The 25,448-nt window shown below is 35.1% G+C and overlaps 1 protein-coding gene and 1 long non-coding RNA gene across 5 annotated transcripts; one reads left to right on the forward strand and one right to left on the reverse strand.

The window, feature by feature from the left end:
* Positions 1 to 828: 828 nt before the first annotated feature.
* On the reverse strand, positions 829 to 1,608 carry LOC126975652 (uncharacterized). The gene is made up of 2 exons (XR_007731771.1): positions 1,459 to 1,608; positions 829 to 1,034 (listed from the first exon to the last, which is right to left on the reverse strand). It is a non-coding gene; the product is annotated as an uncharacterized LOC126975652 (long non-coding RNA).
* Positions 1,609 to 3,055: 1,447 nt separating this feature from the next.
* LOC126975618 (UDP-glycosyltransferase UGT5-like) lies at positions 3,056 to 25,048 on the forward strand. Of its 4 annotated transcripts, none has more exons than XM_050823604.1 (9): positions 3,056 to 3,144; positions 13,041 to 13,189; positions 14,266 to 14,347; positions 15,924 to 16,113; positions 19,902 to 20,099; positions 22,092 to 22,311; positions 23,139 to 23,361; positions 23,835 to 24,054; positions 24,778 to 25,048. In XM_050823604.1, the coding sequence occupies exons 2-9, from the start codon at positions 13,046 to 13,048 to the stop codon at positions 25,043 to 25,045; spliced, it is 1,545 nt and encodes a 514-aa protein (XP_050679561.1). In that variant the 5' UTR covers positions 3,056 to 3,144; positions 13,041 to 13,045; the 3' UTR covers positions 25,046 to 25,048. The 4 variants fall into 4 exon arrangements, with proteins under 4 accessions (XP_050679561.1, XP_050679560.1, XP_050679562.1 ...); XM_050823603.1 differs by lacking the exon at positions 3,056 to 3,144 and adding an exon at positions 5,201 to 5,346; XM_050823605.1 differs by lacking the exon at positions 3,056 to 3,144 and adding an exon at positions 14,040 to 14,191 and having other exon boundaries at positions 13,065 to 13,189.
* Positions 25,049 to 25,448: the final 400 nt, after the last annotated feature.

Genomic DNA, 25,448 nt, shown 5'->3' on the forward strand with positions numbered 1-25,448 from the left:
CTTCCGGCTGATGGTGCTGATGTAACATTCGCGTCAATCAATGAGAATTATTATTATTAGTTTTACTACATTTTCGGGTTTCGTATCTGAAAAAGAAAAACCGGAACCCTTATTACGGATCCATCAGTCTGTCTGTCTGTCAAGACCCTTTATCTCGGGAACGCGGGAAGCTATCGAGTTGAATATAAAACGATATACTTACTCAATTCCACAGTCACTTGAATCTGTGTAAAAATCAAACTTATATTAACGGCACTAAGTTTTTCAGTTACACCAAAACCGAGAGTGTCGTACGGCACACTATACACTCACCAAATTCTGACCCTTATTTTGCTTATAAGATGGTTTATTTTATATAATCTTATAGCTTGTTTCAATAGATACATTCACTCAAATCATCCTAATTTTAAGCAATCTATTAATACACGTAAAATAATATGCATTGAAAGAACGCTGCGCGCGCGCCGATCTGAAGCATAACGCGCGCGATCAGTATCCCGGAACGGAAAGGTTCATCAGCACATACCGAAACAGCGGTTTTTTTGTAAATCAATTAAAAAAATTGTAAATATAATTTCTAAATTTTATGATCATCGTGAAGTTTTGGGTCTACTACAAGTAATTCATACCACTTAAGCATAACTTTCAGGGAAACATTTGCAGATGCAGAAATCAATATTATTTTTTTTTACTTTGGGCCAAATTTGGTGCCGTTGAGAATAATATTATTTAAGAGTATATCAAAAATATAGTGTAACTTGTAGATAATTACTAAATGACAATAATCAGGAAAGAAATCGAACACAACTCTGTAAGAAATACAAGGACTCTCTAGGTGAAATAATTTAATCACAAAAGCATTGCAATTTAAATATGTTGATTACTATCTTATACAAGCAGTTAAGTAAATAAAGTCATGTACAATGATCATAATTAGTTATGGAACTGATAATCCCTGAAGAGTTTCGCCAGTAATTCCTGACGGGTTGGATGCACTGGGTGCTTGTTGCCTTTGTAACTATCATCGTTCCCACCTGAAAAAATATATTGAGATAATACACATCGTTTACCTTAATTGAAAGATAAGTTGTAACCAGTGGACAAGTTATGTTCTCTTGGGTCTCTCTCATGTTCTCATCTTAGATAATTAGATAACGTCTAGATCATAGGTTCTCAACGTGGGCGATAACGCCCCCTTGTGGGCGTTTGAGACTTTCGGGGGGGCAGTAGAAGACTTTAGACTTAGAAAAAATTAGGGGGCATTGAGATGGCGCAGATGGGGCGTGGGTATATTAATAAATATAGTCTAAAAAGGCAAAAAAATATACCTACGCTAATCACGTACTAAAGTAAAATAAATAAACATATTCTCAAAGTGGGCGGTGAGCAAAATAAGGTTGAGAAACTATGGCCTAGATTAACTATGACAGCTGTGAATAAATTGAGTTTAGAACTAACCTCTATTTTGAGCAATTCACGCACACAAACACAAAGTGTCATACAAATCGCGAGTGTACGACGTAGCTTGTCACGCACACTAAACTAATATTTCTGGCCTGTTTTTATCGGTTGTTTAACAGCACGAGAATATCTAGACGTATAAATTATCTGATCTTCTTATATTATGTTATATATTTCATCACCAGATATGTCCGATGCCTGGAATTCTAAATAAGAATAGAAATGTTGTCATAAATACATGCGGGACGATTATCGCTTACAGACATTTCCGACGGACAGACGCGACGCGGACGGTCCGGATATTGAGGAACTCGTGTATTTACGGATCCATTTAGAATCTCATAGCGAAATATGAACTTCAGATATCTTATTGAAAAATTAGCAGTTCATTAAAAAAAAGATTAACCGGTGAAGTGTAATAATTTTATTGGTATAGTTACTGTTTTAATTGCTATTTAGGTGGGTACATATCACTGCTTACTGATTTAGACTTTAATTATTGCAACTATGTATTAAGATTACAAGGCAATTGCAGTCATAGTAACAAATCTTATCGCCATTCGTATAACACTTATCATAGAGATATCGTCGTGGATATAGTCTCTTTATCAGTCTCGTACCATCAAATGATATTAATTGTGTTTGCGAATGCCTGATGATGATTTTTTGATTGAGATGTGTATTATACATATTATAATAATATTCACACACACTTAAGGTTTGACAATAGACAAACCTTCTATAAAAGCAGTCAGATATACTAAAAGAACGCTTAATGCCTTTCGCGTTCAGTACAACAATGGTTTCAGGTTGATGTTGGGGCTGCCCCGCTTTTGCCGTGCTTCGGCAATGTTCGTGGATGCGAGGGTGGACGGCTTCCATGCCATCCAACGCAAAAGAACCGTGTCTTTGCTGAGGAAGTTTCGGGGTAGCCCTAACATCATTCTGGAAACCATTGCTAGTCATTATGATGCGCCAATTATAAAGGCATTTATGCGGCTTCCTGTGCCTGTTTAGTTATAATTATACTAACATAATTTAGGACATTTTACTAACAATTATTATGGAATTTTTTTCTGAATTTAAATTATTATTATTAATTATTCTCTTTTTAAATGTGACATATCTGTAATTTATCTGTAATTTAATTAATATCAAATTAAACTCAACAGTGTTATGTAATTTAATTTAAGTTAAGATTGTTTGTATATCTATGGGTAATGGCTGAAAGTAAATGATTTATAATTATTTTTGAAAGCTCTTACAGGGTATATTAAATGAGGTTATAGTCGCAGTCTGATTTATCATTTTAATACCCGAACCCCACAGCAGCACAGCAATATAAATATATTTTTTTAATATTAAAGCCCTCTAAACTCCTCATGGGATCTTAAATTCTTTTTATATTAAAACAAAAATAAAAACGTAAAGATAAGGTAAATACCTCCCACTTGAATATTTTCGTAATATAAAACAAATAATGAATATTATTCCTTTTGTTTTGTTTGTCGCCATTGTTTGTTTAAGACCAAGGCTACTCAACATTCTTAAACTACGGTATCATTTTCTTTTATTTCGTCCGCAGTCGTTCTTTGTATGAGAACAAGCCCTTTGGTCTTCAATATTCTCGTGTACTGGCCTAACTTCTTGATTCATCAGTGGATCCAAATATAAGTTTATTTTGTAAGTAGCTTTGCTTATTGATTAGGTTAAGTCAGAGGTTTGATATTCGTAAAAAACACTATTATTTTACGTTATTTTAAAGTTACCTCCACTTCTTACTAAGATAAGGGGTCTGCAGTGACGGACTTACTGACAGATAGACAGAGGGCAGCACGGCACCCCAAATTATATTTATTATATAAATATGTTTTATGCGGTGGGGTATTTTGACCATATTCAGTAAAAGTCAAATTTTCAAAAAATTCATTTCGTTCAAGCAAATATAACCTTCACACAAGTTGGTAATCCAACACCTTTCGAAATCGGCAAGTGCCCCCGGACCGCGGTATGCCATAGCCTGTCAAAGCGGTCTATTTTACGTGAATGAATAGATTGCTTATAATTATGATGATTTGAGTGAATGTATAAGAAAGCTATTGAAACAAGCTATAAGACCATGCACAATAAACCATCTTAAAAACCAAACTATGGTCAGAACTTGGCCAGGGCGTAGTGTGCCGTACGGCATTTTCGATTTTGTTGTATCTGTAAAATCTAGTGCATTGCGGCACTTGCCGATTTCAGAAGGTAGCCAGCAACGCTCCTGTGAATCCTTTGGTATTTTGAAAGTGCAAGGAGACTCATGCGCTCATTTCTCCTCATTATCATATATATAATAAATAAAAAAAAAATACAAACCAGCAGCACTTAAAGGTCCAGTAGAGCAGCCTGCGTCCCACGGGTTAACACATCTCTTGCCAGGATTGAAGCCACCATTTAAATAATCATCATCGCCACCTATATAATTCACAAAAAAACATATTGTGTAACCAGTTTTGTTTGACGACTTTCGTAGTGAAGGGGAAACATTAGTGGGCGTTTTTCTATACAAACGCTCTCGACTGTTTTTCCTATTTTAAACTTAATATCATCATTATCCGTGTCTCTCTGTTTTGCTTTTCTACTACTTCAAAAAGGGCTAAATCATAAACAGAGATAAAATAAATATAAAGAGACAAATCCTACAAAATCAAAACAGTCTGACACAGAATATTTCCCTTTCATGTAGTTATCAAAATTTCATTAATATTGGTTAGTTTTTGGAGGAGTAAATTTCCGAGAAGGAAACCCTGATTTTTGAAGTGAAAACTTCATTAGCAGCGTTGTGATTTGAAAGTCGATGAAACGAATTAGCGAGACAGTAAAAAGAGACAGAACACATAAATTCATAAAATTTAACGTGGGTGAAAATGAGATGCGAAATATTATACAGTGTTTTGGTGCCAGGCGATCAAAGTTGAAGAAGAGATTGTCTTATGTATGACACGAGTATACCATAATATATTCTGACGTCATGTGCACGACATAGACACCAAGAGAACATAAATTTGGTAGCGGTGATAGTAAAGTCTTTCATAGCGGTTGAAATCATGTGTCATCCTAGCCACATGTACCAGGACTTCATATGCAGTTTAGAGGTTTAATGTAAATTTTGCTTCGGATACACCGATTCCGTTGATTGAATTTTTGGACGCCAATTTTATTTGAAATTGTGCAGCAGTCGCACTGTATCAACAACAAGATCAAAAACAGTAATTGACACAGTATTCCAATGATATTTTGACCATATTAAGACCAAAGTATTAATTTCATACTTTAGTTACCATAAGCCTCTTATATCATAATTGCACATTGCACACACGTCTTTATTTTATTCAGTTTTAGTCGGAGCCGCATTTGTCCTTTTATATGGCCTTATCGCACTCATGAGTGTCTCGACTGTGTTAGCACGACGGTATGTTATTTTAGAAATCTTATATCTGAGAAACGCCTCAGCTAATATTCGAACGAGAACGGTTGTATGGAAAACTTGCTGCTAATGTTTCCTATTAGGGAGTTCCTAGGTAAATATAATCAATCGAGATACTATTATATTGAATACATTTTTCCCTTAAACAGACAAACAGTGACAGCCCTGGTAAAATTTCTGTTATTAATACATCGAAGGATTGATAATAATATGATTAAATTATCTGTAATACAATAAAGTTGGTGCACTATACAGTGAAGACCGGATTACAGCCAGTCTGTTCAGTGCTCGATAAAAGTTTGAGATGAGAAGACGATATTTACAATTTGTGTGTTATAAAGTTCTTACCTGATCCAGGAAGTTGTCCATTATTACAGCCTTCGTCCCAGACGTTTACACACCATCTACCTAAGGTAAAATAATTATATTAATCATAATTCACAAGAGTTAAACGAAGCCAAAGTATATGAATCTCATCTTAAACTTATTGATTATTATTTTCAACCCGTGGTATTCGTAAAAAGTTTTCTTACTGAGGACTAGAGAAGTAATAAATAAACTAATACTATTTCCTTACTAACTATAATATAATGTCTCTAGTCTCAGTTTGCCTCATGGCAAAGGCTGCCTCTAACTCGTTACAATGAGTCTTGTCCCCTATTAGTTCTGTTCTGCTCGTCGCCAGTAAGCCCAATGTCTCCCTTATTTTGTCTTCCCACCTATTGGGTTCTCTACCTCCACTTCTAGTTGAGTTTCTAGGATACCAGTTTGTCACTATTTTGCTCCACTTTTCATCCGTAGTTCTCATCAGGCATATCTGTCCATTTCCATTCTAATATATCAACTCTTTTCAGTTTATCAGTTAAATTAGTTAGTTCTCTTATTTCAATATTTCTAACCTTATTACTTTTTCTAAGACCGAGGATACTTCTTTCTGCTACTAATTTGCTAATATTCTCGTCGCTTAGCTTTTTCATTTCGGTTTAGTCTAGGTATCCATTCCTTATGTACTTCTTTAAGTTCCCCTCCCGTTCGGGTGATATCATTATCATCACCATCATCAGCCGGAAAGATTTCCACGACGATCGGTCCTGCGCTGCACTTATCCAACGTATTCCGGCGATCTTGAACAGATCGTCGGTCCAACTTGTGAGGGGCCTACCAACACTACGTCTTCCGGTACGTGGTCGCCATTTGAGGATATTATTGCCCCAACGGCCATCTGTCCGTCTGCCACTCCAGTCTTGTAATCATTAGGGCTATGTCGGTGACTTTGGTTATCCTACGAATCTCCTCATTTCTGATTCGATCTCGCAGGGAAACTCCAAGCATAGCCCTCCCCATTGCCCATTTTTCGGGTGATACTATACTTTTTGAGAATCTTAAATGTTTTGGTTCTTCGATCTTTCCTGAGATTCTATTTAATCTAATTTTTATAATTTTACTGATTTTAATAACTGCAATATTGTTATTTAACGGTTTGTTTATTTTTGGTGGGAGAGCAATAAGTTCTTTGCTTATTTATTAATCGGAAAAAACATAAATAATTAATTTTAATTAGAATGTTGTAAAAACGTTGCGACAATTTTTGACTCTTGCGATTTCCTATCGCGTTTTCATTCATCAATGAGGGTTAATGTCCGGCTAGGTTGATTTGTGATGACAGCTATGTCTCTGTTATGTGTTGTGTTAGGTAACCCCTATAAAAACAGTATGCTCCTTCCGCCCCATAAACAAATATCAAATGTAATTAAAAAAAAAAAGTATTACCAGAATCTTGTTCTGCAGGATGGCACGATACAATACTGACCAGCAGCAAATAACTTAAGCCGAGAAATACTTTCATTTTAATGATAAATCTGGTTACTGGCTACACTTTTTCAGAATCTGTATCGCAGTAATAAATATTTGTCAAAGTTCGGCTTTATATAGTTAACGGTCAAGTATGGAAGTTAATAAAACTGATATCATCCACTTGAGATAGTTTGGGTTGGTTATTTTGAAGTGTTTACGAATTGAGGCGGACTTAATTAACATATATATGAATATTTTGATATATTAAAATCACGTGTTGTGTTCAGCTGCAATGGACGCCTGAATCACATCGAGTAGCGACAGTGGTTCCCAATTTATGAATTTATCAAAACCTACGAAAATGTCTATACCATGAAAAAAAATTTATTAAAAACTTATTTCTTAATTATTATCTTCAAAATTATCTACATTGTGCCTTGTAGCATTAATTTTAATTACGCACTATTTGTTCGTTGTGTCTAAGGTGTCTTTTTCTTTACAATAACGATATACTATATAAGCAGCTCTAGTAAAATAAAGTTTGTTTAAAACCGAGCAAAACTGTACATATTAACCCGAAATTGTAATATTAATGAAGCAAATAATAAAATATCCTTAATGTAATGGCGTTCCCCTAGTCCTCAAACATTTCCGGCAGGCAATAAACCTGTATTCAAAACTCGAACATGACGACCGTAAAAGATCAACATTCATCAAGTGTCTCAAACCTTGTCTTTTTTTTTTGAAAAAAAAAAACGACTCAACGATCAAGATATTTATTAATTAAATTAAATTTAAAATTAAATCAAAAATTATTCTTGAAAATCTCAAAGTAACATTTTATCGTTTGTGACAATTTCGGAAATTTTGATGTGGCAAATGTGTCTTTTAAATCAATATTTACTGCTTCACTATATTATTACAAATCCTTTATTTATACACAATCTCTGCAAAGTGGTGCAACAAAATCGTAAAACGTTTCAACATACTTGATTGATAATAAAAAATGAGAGTAGGTTAAACATAAAAAACTTCAAGAGTTCATGAGTTCAGTGGATGCATTAATTTATACACACTGTAGATAAATATAGGTATTATAGGAAAAATTTAAACTTTTTAAGAATTTAAAGAAAATAACTAAAACAAAGGCACGATTCTCGATGACAGGATCATCAGCCACAAGACGTAGGGCCCCTTCACGAGCATGGAGGCGTTTATCTAGGAATTTAATAAAATAGGTCGTGTCCTTTCCAAGACCATCGACAAAAGCTATTAAAGAGGTTTGGGCTGTCCACCTCCATATTACTCAGTACTTATTACGGCTACTCATTACAAAATCTTCTTATTTAATCGATCAATTGTTTTACCAAGCAGACAATCAATCGAAATGAAGTATAATTTATCTTAAATTAAAATGAAATGTTACATTGTTGATAACCTAGTTTATATAGTTTATACAGGAGGTTATCGTTAATTCAATTTACATCAATTCATTACTATGACAATAGAATATTGTCCCAAGTAAACAAAAGAACTATGTTAATGATTATTTACATTTAAAAGTACATTTGCCTTAAAATAGTACGCTTTGTAGCATACCGTCGCCAACATGATTTGATGAGTTTGCATGATTTTCGAATTATTGAACAATGACTGCTGGTATCAAACTACTACCCTTTAAAAACTACTATCAGCACACCGCGTCATGCATGCGGTAGAAAATGAGACATACCACATCTTTACGCAACTCCAAAGAATCAAATTGATCGGAGATTACTTGATTGTCGATGATTCGAGACGCTCTTCGTTGTATGCGGTTAAATCGAAGAATAGGGAGCGCCTTATGCAGTTGCGGTAGTTTGAAATGAAATGAAAGTTTGGCCTTCTCTTCAAAGTGACCACGGAACCGAACGTAGCTCTACATATAAATGCCGAATTTTTGTTTCGAGAGTCTAGATCCAAGTATTCTATGAGCAGGCTATTGATAATCTAATTCGCAGATAATCGAGGTAATGGCAATGCCGCGGTGGTTGAAAGGATTCGAGCTTTCCATCATTTTAGGACTATGCCTGAACAATAAGGACCGGTGCTAATGCTGGAGCACAATATGTCCGCATAAATAGAATGAATAGAATCAATATGTCGGTATAAATGAAATAAGTAGGTACGTTTTAGATACCATTATTGTTTAAAGTATAGAAGACGATGAAAAACATTGCGTATAATCTGGCACGGAACATGGTAGCGCCGCGCCAAGACGAGACATCAAACCGGAAATTACTCGAATTCGATTCGTTCTGGACAGCTCTAGAATAGTGTTCAGTGTCGAGTTAATAGATTGCTTATTATAAATAAATATGCCCAGTTTCGTCGGTGTGAATGCTAGAAATAGCACACAAAACATTAAAAAAAAATCTATACATTTGGGCAATATGGCGTACGCTGAGCGAATGACACAGACGCGCCGTATTCAGGTCTAATATACCATAAAGTTCGTAGCACAATAATATCGCGTACCGTACATTATTATGGACACGTTTACATTTCACTGTACGATGTATTATTGCCTTACTATACGCAATAAAATTAAGCGAGTTCATGCTGTGCTAGATCTTGAGCCGTCCTCTTCCTCCTTCTTCTATCTTCACAAATTTTGGAATCACCGTTCTCCTCTGAACTTTATATGATTTGATATCCATGCACTGGCATTTTTCTTCAAATACGGCATTATTATCATCGCTCGATGAACTTTCAAGACTATCCAGTATTAAATCAATTGTGTCGACCGTGTGCACACTCTACAAAGATCGCGGTCAACTGAGCTTGCCATATACTTGGGATAATATCGCGTTATGTCAACGATATGTCCTTATTTGGTATACTATATATCACAATAGTATCAAATTCAAATTCAAATATTTTTATTCAAAATAGGATCTATAATCACTTATTGAACGTCAAAATCTACCACCCATTCAAAAGAGACTGCCTCAGACCTGAGAAGAATGGGCGCAAGAAACTCAGCGGGCTTTGTTTTTTTTATATAAAATATGGATTACAATGTAATATCGTACAATAAACATTTATAATTAAAGAGCCTGAGGGTGTTCGCTTTAATCCCAGTCCGTGGTGTCATTAAGAAAATCGTTTATGCTATAATAACCTTTCCCTCACAAACCTTTTTTAACAATTCTTTTAAATTTCGTAACACATTTGTTTTGTACATTTTCTGGGATCATATTGTAGAAGCATATACATCGCCCAACAAAAGACTTACTAACTCTACCCAACCGAGTAGTTGGCATAACATGTTTGTTCCTCGTGTTAACATTATGAATGTCACAGTTATCACTATATATAGTCTGAGAAGAGCTTAAATGTTGATTGATACTTGAAATAAAAAGAAGTGAAGTGCAAGTCGATGGCGGAACGAAGGTTTCGTACAATCATACAAGATAAAACATTGCTAATTATATTGTTTGGTGGTGCTGTGGTGACATTCTATTGAAACGATTCAACAATACATCACTCACTGGCTTACACTTAAAAAGACAGTGGCGTCCATTAGAGACATTATTTTTTGTTGAGTATTAAATACGACTACGTTCGTTTCGAAGGCTAGCAGCTCTAGTACTCTATACTAATATGATAAAGCGGAAAGACTTGAGTGTTTGTTTGCATTTAATAGGTTCCAAAACTACTGAACCGATTTGTACAATTCTTTCACTGTTACACTAGTGTGACAAAAGCTATACTTATTGTATTGTCAAAAAAAGGGATCTTCATTAAAACTCCAATTATGTAACCCAAGGTGTAAAAGAAAACAGGTTGTACTCCGGGAGTGCCGGTGGAAGTCAAAACTTGAACATTAATGTTAATGTTAATGCATTTTTGAATATTTTGGAATGGTTAGGGAATAGTTTCGCACAATTCAGTATAAAAGTACTAGTTATTATTATTCTATTTTAAAAATTTTGTTGAAGTATCGCCACTACGTTTTTAGCCCCGTGTACGCGGACGAAGTCGCGCGGTAACAGCTAGTATACACAATGTTTAAATACCAGCTGTACAGCATGGCTACAGGAGCTATAAAGACTATGAAGTGTTTCTATTGTGGCTTATGAGTTACAGTAAACAATAAAGCTTTATTGAATAATAATACCCATATTCGCAAATTCGGCCTCACATGGTTCTCACCTCTGGGCGGGTGCTCCCCAGTACCAGCTTCTTCCATTTGACCGCATACAACGAAGAGCGGCTCGAATCATCGACGATCAAGTCATCTCCGATCGGCTTGATTCTCTAGCATTGCGTAGAGATGTGGGTTCTCTCTGCATCTTCTACCGCATTTATCACGGGGAGTGCTCAGAGGAGCTGTTCGGGTTGATTCCAGCGGCCGAATTCCACCATCGGACATTACGTGCAAAGTACCATCCGCATCACGTAGACGTCTGGCATTCCACAACCGCGCGTTTTCTTCGAAATTTCTTGCCTCGCACAGCCACTTTGTGGAATCAACTACCGGCAGCGGTCTTCCCGAACAGATACGACTTAGGGACCTTCAAGAAAAAAGCATACTCCCACCTTAAAGGCCGGCAACGCATTTCTTGACACACCTGTTGTTGCGGATGTCCATGGGCGGTTGCCTCACCTCTCCCCATCCCGTGAGCCTCTTGCCCGTTTGCCCCCTCTCATATAAAAAAAAAATTTCATGTGAGGTCCACAATTTATTTGATTTACAACAGAACTAAATGTGTTCCTATCATTTAATAATTCATATTATTTAATAGTGTTAGATATAAAATATATTTATTTATTACGAAGGCTTACCAACTAGGTATACAATTAATATAATGACTACTTATAATTTAAAATTTCTTATATTTAATACTTATATTATGTAACTAGGTATGCACAGCGTTGCGTTCAGTTATTACTGTAAGTTTAGCAGTACTACATCTATATATACGTTGTCTACCACTAAAACTGTAAGTTTATACCAAATTCAAATTCCAAATTAGAAGGGCTCAAAAGCGTATTTTTTAAAAACGCTTACGACAGTATATTAGATCAGCTACTTATGATTATTATTTTGAATTGATAACTTCGATAAAAGTCAACCGAAAAGTCAGTCAATCACTCCAAAAGGGTTAAATTGATGTGAAATTCTGAATTTTAAAGTGAAACTTTTATGACATCATCTCAAACTTTTTCGTCTGTGTGTGTGTCGCGTGACAGTCGGGCGGCGCCTATAATTCTCAAATTGGATGCAATTGCGATCGGGTGGAAAAGTAGGTTCAAACACCACTTGATAAAGGTTTTTTTTTTATGAAAATGTAAAGTATTATATATAAATTTGTTTTTTTTCTATGCTGATATTAATACCTAAGTTATTTTGTGAAAAAAAGTTTTACTTGCATCGTGGTTTCATAAAACCACACAATTGCTTTTTTATAGTTTTGTATTTTAGTATCGAAATGATTTGTAATATTTTCCTATATTTTATTTTCGCATAATGATGTATCTGTTATATTTTGTGACAAATAATTACGTTTTACTAATGAAATAGCCGTTTCAAGTTTGACACTGGGCATATCCCGTATAATGAATTGTATGGCCTCTGGGAGATTAATTGATTTTATTTGATTGATTATACAAGAAATACAACAACTATGTTAGCAAATGCTTTCAATATCATTAAAATATAAAAGAATGTTCTTTGCGGTTAATACAAGAGTTTAACTTTCAAATACCAATTGCAGCGTTTGAAAGTTTACGTATGATCCTAGTTCAACAAACAATAATCTTGACATGAAGGGAATAGGGCTGCCCTAGCTTTATACAAACAGCTGTAAAAGTGAATAATTTATTTTACAGGAACTACACCAATAAAATTTGAAAACAAAATTTTATGAACGATGCGGGACTCGAACCGATGCGTTCCGTGCCAGTGCTCTGCCAACTGAGCTAACCTTTCGAGTGAATAATACACAAATAAAATTTGAAAAAAAATTGTTTTCAAATTTTATTTGTGTATTATTCCTAGAAGTGAGGGTTATCTCAAGTCAATTTCCTAATATGCAAATGTTGGGGTTGAGCTGGATATCAACAGTAATGCAGTTCCTGTAGATGAAACCATAACCTGAGAGTTGAATAAAGCATACAAGATTGTATGACGATAAGTCACTCGAACGGTTAGCTCAGTTGGCACTGGCACGGAGCACTGGCCAGAGGTCGTGGGTTCGAGAGCGTTTATTTGTGTATTATTTCTAGAAGTGAGGGTCACTTTAAAAACATAACAAATTGTTTACAGGAACTATGCTGAAGATCCTTGTGACTGCAGTTCTACTGTTTGACATCAGTGTTGGCTACAGAGTGTTATTGGTATTTCCGTTCCCGTACAGAAGCCACGGAATCCTTGGAAGTGGATTCGTGAGGAATTTATTAGAGGCGGGACATGAGGTTTGTTTTTAAAGTTCGTCGTATTTCAAAAATAAAAATTCACTCTTATTGGATCTCTCTCCATTGCCGTGTGTGCGAACGAAATATTTAAACTTTATGTATTGTAGAAATTACGGGCAAATGAGACTTAACATCTTATGTCTCTATGTGACGATCGCAGTTGTAGTGCCGCTCAGACTTTTTGGGTTTTTCAAGAATCCTGAGCGGCACTGCATTGTTATGGGCAGTGTTTATCAAATACCATCAGCTGAACGAATGACAAAAAAAAATTTAAATGATTCTTTTGCCTTTTATCCATCGGATCCCTTCCAAAGGTGACAGCTCGGGTCCAGCTACAGGCCTATTGCTATCCTACCTCCCAGCTCTCCAAAATTATGGAAAGCATAATTAACCGCCAGGTCTTGGTAAACCTAAAGAGTCACTATTTGATTGACAAGCGATAGGACGGTTTTCGCCATGGTCTATTGTTTCACTTCTGGTATATCTAACACACAGATGGATGGTTGCTATCGAAAGCAAGAGAGAAGGCCTGAAAGTAAATCTGAATATGGCGAGGTATCGTGTATGGCACAAGGCGCTTCCCTTAAAATTTCCGTCCTTTGGGCTTACGAGAGTTTATGCAAGTGGACTACTAGCTTCCCCACTGGGCACAGCATACAAGTCTATAAATCGATGACGGATAGTGCTCGTACCCGAAGTAACGCGGTGTTCTCCCCAAAGCTGTGTGCTATCTTCTACATTGTTTCTTCTGCATATGTTGAGTCATAAAACGTGCCTCCAGTAGGTATGAATTTTAATGCTGATAACATACTACTGGAGATATCTTTTATATCTGATACCTGTCATGCAGGGATCTCTCAGAAATAGTCATCCAGTGCCGTAAGATACGCCACATACGCATATGGAACTAACTAAAAGGCCAGCACCACTCCTGTGATTCATCTCATCTCATGGAATACATGAGAGAATCGTTGACAGCGACTACTTCCCATCAAGTATACGGTAACCCGTAACCTAATTCATATACTTCCTTAAAAAAATAACCAGACTTATAAGGTCCTTAATTCCTGTTACAGGTGACTTATATTACTCCATTTCCTTTATTGGAGCAGAGTCCAAAATTGCATCAAGTTCAAGTTGGCAATTCTGGAGTATTAGGTATGTTTCAATAATTTTTCTAAAAACAGAAATAGATCGAAAAATAAATAGAAAAATCCTTTGCGTGACAGTCATTCTCGAGAAGAAAACTATATTTATACTTTATAAGAATTTATGGAATAAAGATACATGTTTTTTCATCTATCAATATGGGCAAACGGACAATCAATACATGGAAAGTAAAAAACTGCCCATAGACATCTGCAATACCATGTAATAGATGAGTTGGTGAGGTCAAGATAAGTTTACCCGTCTTTGAGGTGGAAGTATGCTTTCAACTTGAAGATCCCTAATACGTAGGGATCTATCTGTTTACAGCATCCGGCAAAATGTAAGAAACATTTTTTGTCAAACAGCCGGTTGTGGAACATCAGTCGTCTTGAAGCGTGTAAAATTTCACATTTTAAGAGATGTCCGCTGGCAGATATTTGCTGCTGATATTAACGGAAACGATTTAATCACTTCATTTATAACTCACGATCCACAAAGTTTTCTGGATTGAAATCTAATCCAATTGTGTATCCAATCGTTGTCGGTCCTGAAGGATTATCAGAAAGACTAGATAAATTTAATAACGCATCACCTGTGTAGTTTAGATTGTCTTAACCTTTTCTATATATTATCTCGTATTCGAATTCTTCAAGCTTCATACACTAATGCTTCTCGGATCAGTATGATTATATAGCCAGTTCGAAGGACGATCAATAGTTAGTATAATAAACTTTCGTCCAAACATATTGTATGGTCTGAATGTTTTGCAACAACACAATGGCTAAAAGCTCTTTCCTAATAGTGCTATAATTTACCTCATACTTATTAAGTGTTCTTGATACATAGGCAATCTTTTCCAACAGAACCTTGTGAAAGAACAGCAAATATGGCATAATTGGATACGTCATATGTAAAGTTAAAAGGAATTGCATATTCTGGATAGATAAGTACTGGAGACGTTACGACCTCTAAGCATACATACCATACACATATTAATAAACTACGTTATTATATTTGAAAATACGAATTCGCTCAGAGAAGTCTGGGCACATCCCAGGAATGTTCTGAACTTAGAAAATTCATTAAATTAGGCGTTATTTTACGGAAATCCATAAACGTACAATTAATGTTATGAGTTTTCTTGAGTGTAAATTCGCGCTAAGAAAAAGCGAAGATTCCGCTTCTTAGTGGAATTTACACTTACTTTAGTTTTATTGAGTGTAAATTCGCGCTAAGAAAAAGTGAAGATTCCGCTTCTTAGCGGAATTCACACTTAGTTAGTTACTAAGTTTTCTTGAGTATAAATTCGCGCTAAGAAGAAGTGAAGATTACTCTTCTTAGCGGGATTTACACTTAGTTACAATAGTTTTCTTGAGTGTAAATTCTCACTAAGAAGAAGTGAAGATTCCGCTTCTTAGTGGAACTCTCAATTATTACACTCAAGAAAACTCACTAAACTTCACACTCTGAATTTAAGCAAGAAGCTGAGCCTGAAGTGACGAATTTATACGAATTAATGCAATTGGAATGTTAAGACCATGTTTTAAAATTATCCTCCATGTAAACATGTGTTTATTCATTTCAGATGCAACGTTTAATATAAAAATGTTACTCGAAGGAAATTTGAGAAGTGATCCTTCGAAGATATTTAATCTGATGGTGAACGTCGCTCGTGACGTACTGGCTGACAGAAAAGTGCAAAAACTTCTCAATAATACAAATCAGAATTACGATGTAGTTATTACTGAATGGATGAACACAGAGATTTATAGCGGGTAAGTCATGATTTATATAAAAATCGTAAGCATTTCTATAGGTCCTATTAAAAAAACGTAAAAATTCTTAAGTAAATCAAGAATAAAAATAGTTTTTCCACTAACTGAATTAACGATAAATACAATTAATTTAATTTATTCAAACAAAACAAATATTATAGCTATATTTACAATATAATATTAAAACTATCATTATGTGGATGCGTACCAAGAATACTGGCAGCATTTCCGCGTTGGATAGCTAGGCTGATCCATTGACTGAAACAGCTGCCAGCGCTTGGGTTTTCAGTAGCCTTATAAAGGCGCGAAGATAGTAGTTTGAACATTCTACGCGCCTCTTGGCCCCACGGGCCAAGTGTCTCTACACCAAACGGCATAAAGATGTATGACTCACTGAAACCGACATATTTTTGACGCTTGCTGTCTTCGGCAGCCGAAGCAGCGGTTCCAGCATCAACTGACGTAACTTGGACATGAGGAGCCAGAGTGTCGACGCAAGTCGCGTCCCAAACCAGCCCCTTTCTCGTGCCCAAGCCACCAGCGTCATTCCATCAGGACGCTTGCCATCGCGGCGGGTAATAAATACCATTTGGCTCTAAAACAGCTGGTATATTAAGAGCGGCAAATGCCCTGCGGATGACTTCATTAAATTTTTTTTAAAGATAAATTGTATTAAAGATTTTGTCTTAGAAAATGAATAGAACACCTAAAAACATGTCGCGTATTGGAAATTATTGTCATTTTTTACAATTGAGCAACCTTAGATTAAGGATTGGTCTCCTTTGCGCTACAACTAGATACCTTTTTATTACGGTACCTTTATATTGTAGGGTATATTGGCTGTTTGTAAAGACTAAAGATGCTTAAGTGCGTGGTGGCATCTTGACACTCAATGGCATCTTTCAAATAACAGTAATATTTTATATTGAAATTAATAAAATACAAAATACTTACTGATGATATGTGGTCCCAGTGTTTTTCTTATTTTTTGTAGTATTACTTTTACAAAGTTTTACTTAGCAACCCGGCATTTTAGTTTCACTTATTATTAGCAAAGTTTAACAGAAACATGTGGCACGTCAACGTCCCACATTGTTCTAGACTGGCTCGAGTACGCCCACTAAATCCACTTGGGCGTAGTTTTAGTTGCCGCACTTTGCAACTACGCCTGAGATATCTAGTGGGAGCGCAGCGGAGACCAATTCTTAATCTGAGCGAGCAACATTTTATTTTATTTTATTCGGGAAACAAACAGTACAACTTAATACACTTAAAAAATAAAACTTACAATATAAATCACTCACCAATAAAAGTTTCCACAGTTAAATAGTACATAGAAAAATGCGAGCAAATTAATTACATTTTAAAAGTACTTATTTGTAATGAAAATAATAAATATTAATTAAATATATTGAATTGAAAATAATAAAATATTTATAGAAAATTATAGATGGTTTTAGTAATAATATTAATAATAATAGCATACATTTTTAAGTTAATAAAGAGATGCAATATTATTTAATACTAATGAGAATGAATTAAAACTAAGACATTTTCTTAATTTGTTCAATCAACTTCTGTATCGACCCTGAAAAGCAATCAATAGAACAGAATTCTTTGTTGTATAAAGAGAAACTACACACTAACTGTCTTACTAATAAACGCAGTGTAAAGTCATGTAATTCTGTATGAGGACAAAAAGTTTCAAACTTGGAGTAACTTTACTTCAACTTTATAAGCAACGCATGTAAAGTTCTGTGGCCATATACATCTTTTTATACCTACACACACAACAACAGGAACACAATGATAATTACAAAATTACTTTATTATTGTAATCTATATATATATAAAATGAATTGCTGTTCGTTAATCTCGCTAAAACTCGAGAACGGCTGGACCGATTTGTCTAACTTTGGTATTGAATTATTTGGGAAAGTCCAGGGAAGGTTTAAAAGGTGAATAAATATGAAAGTGTTCGGTATTAAATAAAAACAACAATTTTGATTTTTCCTTTCATGTGTCCGCCATTGTCCCATATTTGTTTTGTATGGACATATTTTCTATGAGAGAATTTATTGACGCACGGTTTGACAGTTCTACTGCGAAACAATTTCATTACAATTTACAACAACAGGATGCGTATTTTATGAAATAATTCTTGCTGATATGAAATATTATTGGTAAATTAATAAAAAACATTATTTTATTTATTACTGGCTGACCCGACAGACGTTGTTCTGTATATAATAAATAAAATAATATTTTTATATGAATTGGTCAATAATATATCATGACATCAAAAATTACTTCGTAAAATATGCTCCCTGCTGTCGTAATGAAATTGTTTCACAGCAGAACTGTCAAACCGTGCGTCAGTAAATTCTCTCATAGAAATTATGTATGGACACATCAAAGGAAAAACAAATTTGTTGTTTTTATTTAATTTAGCAGCATTTTCCTATTTATTCACCTTTTAAACCTCCTCTGGACTTCCACAAATAATTCAAGACCAAAATTAGCCAAATTGGTCCAGCCGTTCTCGAGTTTTAGCGAGACTAACGAACAGCAATTCATTTTTATATATATAGATACATATACCAATGTCTGTCGGGTCAACTAGTTATTTAATAAATAAGAAGTTCAAAATCCGATCGTCCTCAGCTCCACGGCTTCTCCAGTTTTACTATTATCGCGAATATATTTATACCAGTGGGAGGCTCCTTTGCAGAGGATGCCGGCTAGATTATGGGCACCACAACGGCGCCTATTTCTGCCGTGATGCAGTAATGTCTAAGAATTACTGTGTTTCGAAGTGGTGTGGTCTGAAGGGTGCCGTAGCTAGTAAAATTACTGGGCAAATGAGACTTAACATCTTATGTCTCAAGGTGACGAGCGCAGTTGTTGTGGCGCTATTATTATTATATTATTCTATGCTTTAAGCGCCACGATAGTTGCAATAAAATAATGTAAAGGTATTTTCCATTTTTTTTTACTAACCGACTTCAAAAAGGAGGAGGTTATCATTTGGAACGGTATTTATTTTGTTATGTATGTACACCGATTACTCTGAGATTTATGATCCGATTTACGTAATCCTTCTTCTTTTGTTTGATGCGAAATAGATGCCATTTGGTCCCATAAAAATTTTACATAGTTTGGCCCCGTAGTTTTCATTTTATGAACATTTATATGAAAATTTTCGACTACCTGGATGATATTTTCTGTGTACGGCTTTTTTTGGAGTTTTCATTCAGGTTGATTATATATTATTATTAACTGAACGTTTAAATCTACCGACTTCAAAAACTGAAAAGTATCAAATAACTAAAAATTTAATTTAATACAGCTCTCATGCAAAAAATGCTTTACCTTTAATATTAATAAAATACTATTATTTGTATGTGCTACATATTGATAGCTTTGAAGTCGGTGCCAAGCCAAATGTAATAAAGGTACCTACGCTCGCCACGCGTGACTTTGAGCCGGATTGCTTCGTCTAGAACAAAACAATCCAAGCGGACAGACACGCGTGGCCAGACAACCTTAATTAATTCAGTTAGTTAAGTAAGCTGTGTATAATATTAAGTTTTATTTTGTTTAGGGCTTGGCACTGACTTAAAACCTATCAATATGTAGCACATATAAATAATAGTATTTTATTAATATTAAAGGTAAAGGTTTGCATAAGAGGTGTATTAAATAAAACTTTTAGTTATTTAATACTTTTCAGTTTTTGAAGTCGGTTTTTTAAACGTAGTTTATTTTAAAATATTCTTTATTTTCAGATTCTCCGCTGTATTTGACTGCCCATTCATCTGGTTCTTCCCTTTTGACCAGTATTTGGAAATTTTTCGAATAATGCATACGCCTGCCCATCCAGCGTATACTCCTAATATACGAACTAGGAATATACCGCCATTTAATTTCAGACAACGGTTGCAGGAATTATGGTATCAAATGATTACTTTGTACACACGGAATTTGTAAGTGTTTTATTAATTTCAATGTCTCGACATTCTATATGATAAATAAAATAAAATAACTGGAGAAAGGGATTAACTATATAAAGATTAAAAATATTTTTCGTCTGTTCATCCGTTTGTTTGTATGTCAATGCCCTTAGCAAGTGAAAGCCACTCACTGCGATCAAAAAATTATCTATATGTATAAAAATTAATTGCTGTGCGTTAGTCTCGCTAAAAGTCAATAACGGCTTGACTCATTTGGATATTTTTTTTGTTTCGTTCGTAATGGATCAATAATGTTTTTAAAAATAAGAAAAAAATATATATATACTAGCGGACCCGACAGACGTTGTCCTGTACATACGTATTAAATTTGAACAGTCGGTCCAGACGTTCGGAGATCACTAACATACGTAGGAGGATTATATGTAGGCTGTATTTAGAATCTAAACAAATCTCATATTCACTGCAACACTAAAAAAATCATCAAAATCGGTCCAGCCATTTAGGAGTTAGTTCACTGTTAACACACGTACAGAAGACTTATATATATATTATATATAAATAAATCCCTATTTCACTTTGTCACGCCATCACGCGAGAACGGCTGGACCGATTCCGCTATTTCTTTTTTTGTTGTGTTTCTTATTGTCAAGAGAAGGTTCTTATGAAAGAGAGAAGTACCCATTGGTTCGCCAACACAAGATTGCCTATTACTCTTTGATAGAAGTTGTGGCACTGGTGAAATTTATTTCTTAGATGCTCCTGGAGCAACTGGAAATTTTGGAATTATCGTTAAACGTGCAAATCAACGAGACAACTTGCCACATCGCTAAAAATAGGGCAATGGCAAAAATGTTACAGGTGTGTAAGCTTATTATATGGGACGAATGTATGATCGCCCGCAAGAGGTCACCAGAGACACTAGATATAACTTTAAAAGATCTTCGTAATAACGAAAATATTTTTGGTTGAGCTATGATTCTGTTGTCCGGTGATTTCCGTCAGACTCTTCCCATTATTCCACGATCAACTGCAGCTGATGAACCAAACGCGTGTTTGAAATCATCTAATTTGTCGCGATCTGTAAAGACACTTAGATTGACAGCTAATATGCGTGTACTTTTACAACAAGATCAAAGTGCAGTGCTTCAAAACAATTGTTAGATATTGGTATTCCGATGATTCCAACAGACTTGTCGTTCGAGTTCAAGCGACTACAGTTCCCCGTGCCCCTGGCTTTAGCAATGACCATAAACGAATCGCAAGGCCAATCATTGCAGGTTTTCGGAATTCGTTTAGAATTTCCGTGTTTTCGTTCGCATGGTCACGTATGTGGCATGCTCGCGTAGACAAACCAACTTCTCTATTTGTTTATACTCCAAAAAACGAAACCAAAAATATAGTTTACAAACAAGCTTTAAATGAAATTCCCCGTGCGCCTCGATCATTGGAGATTTGCAGAATTCATTTAGAATTTCCGTCTTTTTTGCATGGATGTGGCATGCTCGCGTGTAGTTAAACCATCATCTCAATTTATTTATGAAACTTCGAAAAGCGAAACCAAAAATATAGTGTCCAAACAAGCTTTAAATTAAATAGATATATTTTGTCTATTACTAAAACATATTAAATATTTTGAATGAATGTATTATTTCTATTCATACAACACTCAAATTATTGGATTTTTTTTAACATGAACAGATTCGGTAACTAAACATTTTTAACGTACATAGTGCAACCAGTCATCACGAATCAAAAGTTGTAAATAACGACATAGGTGATACGACGGCTAGTTACTGATTAAATAGGTATGAGCTTTATTTTGAATGATATTTCGCTTTTAAATCATCAAAATCAATTCACAGAATCTTCAGATAATTTTATGAGTTAAAAGTCATGTAGGATGAACGATCTAGTGGATTTGCTATTGCCATTTTGCATACTAAAGGTATCCTAAAAGGACTAATATTCCTATAAACTCGTCCTAAAATTGAAATTTCTTTACAGCAAGTTCTCCCCGATCGAAGAGAAGGCCTATAGGCAGTATTTTGAAGATGCTGTAAAGAGAAGAGGACGAAAATTACCAGATTATAATGAAATAAAATACAATGCATCTTTAGCTTTTAGTAATTCACATATAAGTTTGAGAGATGTGCCAGAACTACCTCTTGCATTGAAGATGATCGGGGGATTCCACATTGAAACACATATAAAACCACTGCCAAATGTAAGAAAGATTAGTTATACTTACTTTATGATATTTTTAAATACAAATGGGACTTAAAGCACGAGCATTCATCCTAGAGTAACATTATCAAATCATTATCAACAGAAGAGGATTCATATTACCGGGACATCAGCTGGCAGTCGTCAGTTTTTAAGAGGCACTTTTAATTAAAGGTCACAAAAATAGTTAACTCTTTTGAAATTGAAAGTTCGAGAATTCTTTTTGATTTTTAATAAATTATTTCCTCCTCTTTGGAAACAAATGACACTCCCAGAGAAATGAAAAGGCGGAAAAAGCTCTGACAGCAATCTTTTTGTATTCTTAATAAATAATTCCAGTCTGCCTTATCGTCAAAATAATCTGTAGAGTAATAAAATTTACTGTATAACCATTAAAAAAAACTTTTAAATTTATTTATGCCATACGTATTAACATGATCTTTGATGATATTTTTGAAGTGCCTGCTTGGACCCGACGCCACTACGACGCAAGTTTGAAACTTGCGCCGAGGTAGGAACCTCGGCTTGCGGGGATTATAGCCCTTGGGCACAGTTCTGACATTCTCTTCCCAAAAGTACCAACACATTAAGCTTTCTTATTTTTATCTAATGATAAGTGGTCTCCGTCGCCGATTCTTTCTTGCAATACACCGCCACTTACAATCTAATTTAAAGTTTTATCATAAAATTTTTGCTAAACGGTAACACTTATAGGAGAACATTCTGACGCTGTACTAATGATAATCTGTTAAATATTCGAATAATAATTCTATAAGAATAAGGATTTTTTTAAGTGTTAATTTTTTATTGCTTTAGCTATTTTTCTAGAACCTTCAAGTGATAATGAACAAAAGTACGAATGGCGTAATATTGTTTAGCATGGGAACGCAATTAACCACGGGCGGAATGCCGTCGGAGTTGACAAATGAATTGTTAAAAGCTTTCGGTGACTTGCCTTATACCGTCCTGTGGCGATTTGATGATGACCAGCTCAAAGATATACCTGATAATATTATTGTGCAGTCTTGGATTCCGCAGCTAAGCATTCTGGGTAAATAAATGAATGTTTTGATAATTATTTAGCTTGTGATTGCCCTTCAGTTAAATATAGCACGTGCTGTTTTTACCAAAAAGTTGCAAACATTACAATATAATCTGATTACCGATAAGTATATTATATCCGATATCTCGACTGTGTTCTAACAAACTTGTAAATTCTTGAATCAAGGACTTTATTGTAAATATCCCCTATATTTTTACTGCTACAAATATTTATGATAATCATAAAGCAATTTTATCAATTAAAAGTCCTTTTCTCAAGATCTTGATTACTGGGATCATCATGATCCATCAGAAAATGGCGTAGAAATTCCATGAATTTGTTTTTGGTTTGATTTTCTTTGTTAATTCTCAAGTTCGATTTTGCACTTATTATTAATTTGAAATTATTTTTAGGATATACATTCCTTTCTGTTTTTACTCTAGACGTAAACTTTTACGTAACTTGTACGTGACCTTTTTCAGCTCATCCAAACTGTGTACTATTTATAACGCACGGCGGTCTACTGTCACTCACTGAGAGTATTCACACTGGAGTTCCAATAATTGGAATTCCGGTGTTTGCTGACCAGTTCCTGAACGTGGACACCGCTGTGAAGAACGGCTATGGAAGAAGAGTAGAGTTGTCGTTTACCATGTCTCATGTGTTACGAGAAGAGATACACGAAGTCATAAATAATCCACAGTAAGCAAACTGTTCATGTTTTAAAAACAAGTTTTGTGAGAATATACGTACTGACGAGTCTATTATTTTAAGCAATTTTAAAATGGCTGATAAGAAATTTATAATAAAAGATATAATTTTTCATATTTTTAATGCTACTTCTGCCTTTATAAAAAGACAACAGATACTACGTTATCTTTGACATTTCAATACACACCAATAAAGAGGTAAAGTTTATACGATGGATGGAGTAGGTAATATTATTTGTAACAAATTACCCGTTTTAAAAATGGCCCATCAATTTTTAAATCATCCGGTTCGAATAAATATTTAAATAGAGAGAAATATCACAACAGTGGGAGGATTTATGCACAAGATCCCGGCTAGGTGGGTAGCTCGGCCGCGTTTTATTCTGCCGTCAAGCAGTAATGTGCAAGCGTTTCTACTTTCTGTGTTTCAGTTTGAATGGTGCCGTAGCTAGTGAAGTTATTGGGCTCATGACTTACCATCTTATGTGTCAAAACGGAGCGCAATCGTGATGCCGCTCAGATTGTATTTAACTAAGAACCCTGCTGCACTGCACTGTAATTGGCAGGGCATATGACTCACGACAGGGGAACGTACTGCGCCTCTCGTCACAGAGCCAATATTATTTAGGAACAGTTTGTTTCTACTTGGGCAAATATGATTTGTAAATTGTACGCTACCAATTCTACCATAACATTAATATTGGGGTGTTTTCAGATATTCTAGAAAGGCAAAAGAGTTGTCGTTGATATACCACGACAGGCTTGTACCTCCTGGAGTAGAGCTGGTGCACTGGGTGGAGCACGTGGTGAAGACACGGGGCGCACATCACCTGCGATCACCAGCTCTTCATCTGCCGCTCTACCAGAAGTTGTATTTTGATCTGCTTGCTTTCGCGATTCTGATTCTTTTTTTATTTTTTATATTGTACAGATATATTGTCATAAAGCTATCTTATCTCAAACGAAAAATTAAAATTACGTAGTTATGCTGCGTTTCATTATGATTATCTTTAGTTATTACTAGTTATTGAATTATTTTATGATTAAATGAAATATTTGGCTGTCCATGATAAATCTAACAATTATTCAGATTTTACAGAAAATGTCTGTTTTTATTATATAAGACAGGGAAAGATCACATAATGGGAAGTGGCAATCACCCGTGGATATTCACAATACCAGAGATGCCAGATATTATTTGCCGGCCTTTAAGTTAGGAGTATGCTATAAGCTTGAAGAGGAAGAAGAATATAAAGGTCCCTAAGTCGTATCGGTTCAGAGTAACTTCAGGCGGTAATTGATTTTACAAAGTGGCTGTATAGACGCAAGAAGATCCTAGTCAAACACGCGGTTTTAGAAGGCCAGACGTGAACATGATGTGGGTGG

The sequence above is a fragment of the Leptidea sinapis genome, chromosome 36, assembly GCF_905404315.1.
Source record: "Leptidea sinapis chromosome 36, ilLepSina1.1, whole genome shotgun sequence".
Lineage (NCBI taxonomy): Eukaryota > Metazoa > Arthropoda > Insecta > Lepidoptera > Pieridae > Leptidea > Leptidea sinapis.

Bases quoted from the DNA above. Each gene is read 5' to 3' on its own strand.
- LOC126975618 (XM_050823604.1), top strand. From the start codon at position 13,046: ATGCTGAAGATCCTTGTGACTGCAGTTCTACTGTTTGACATCAGTGTT. The intron at 22,312-23,138 runs GTAAGAAAGATT...CTATTTTTCTAG, and splicing joins ATATAAAACCACTGCCAAAT to AACCTTCAAGTGATAATGAA. The intron at 23,362-23,834 runs GTAAATAAATGA...GACCTTTTTCAG, and splicing joins TCCGCAGCTAAGCATTCTGG to CTCATCCAAACTGTGTACTA.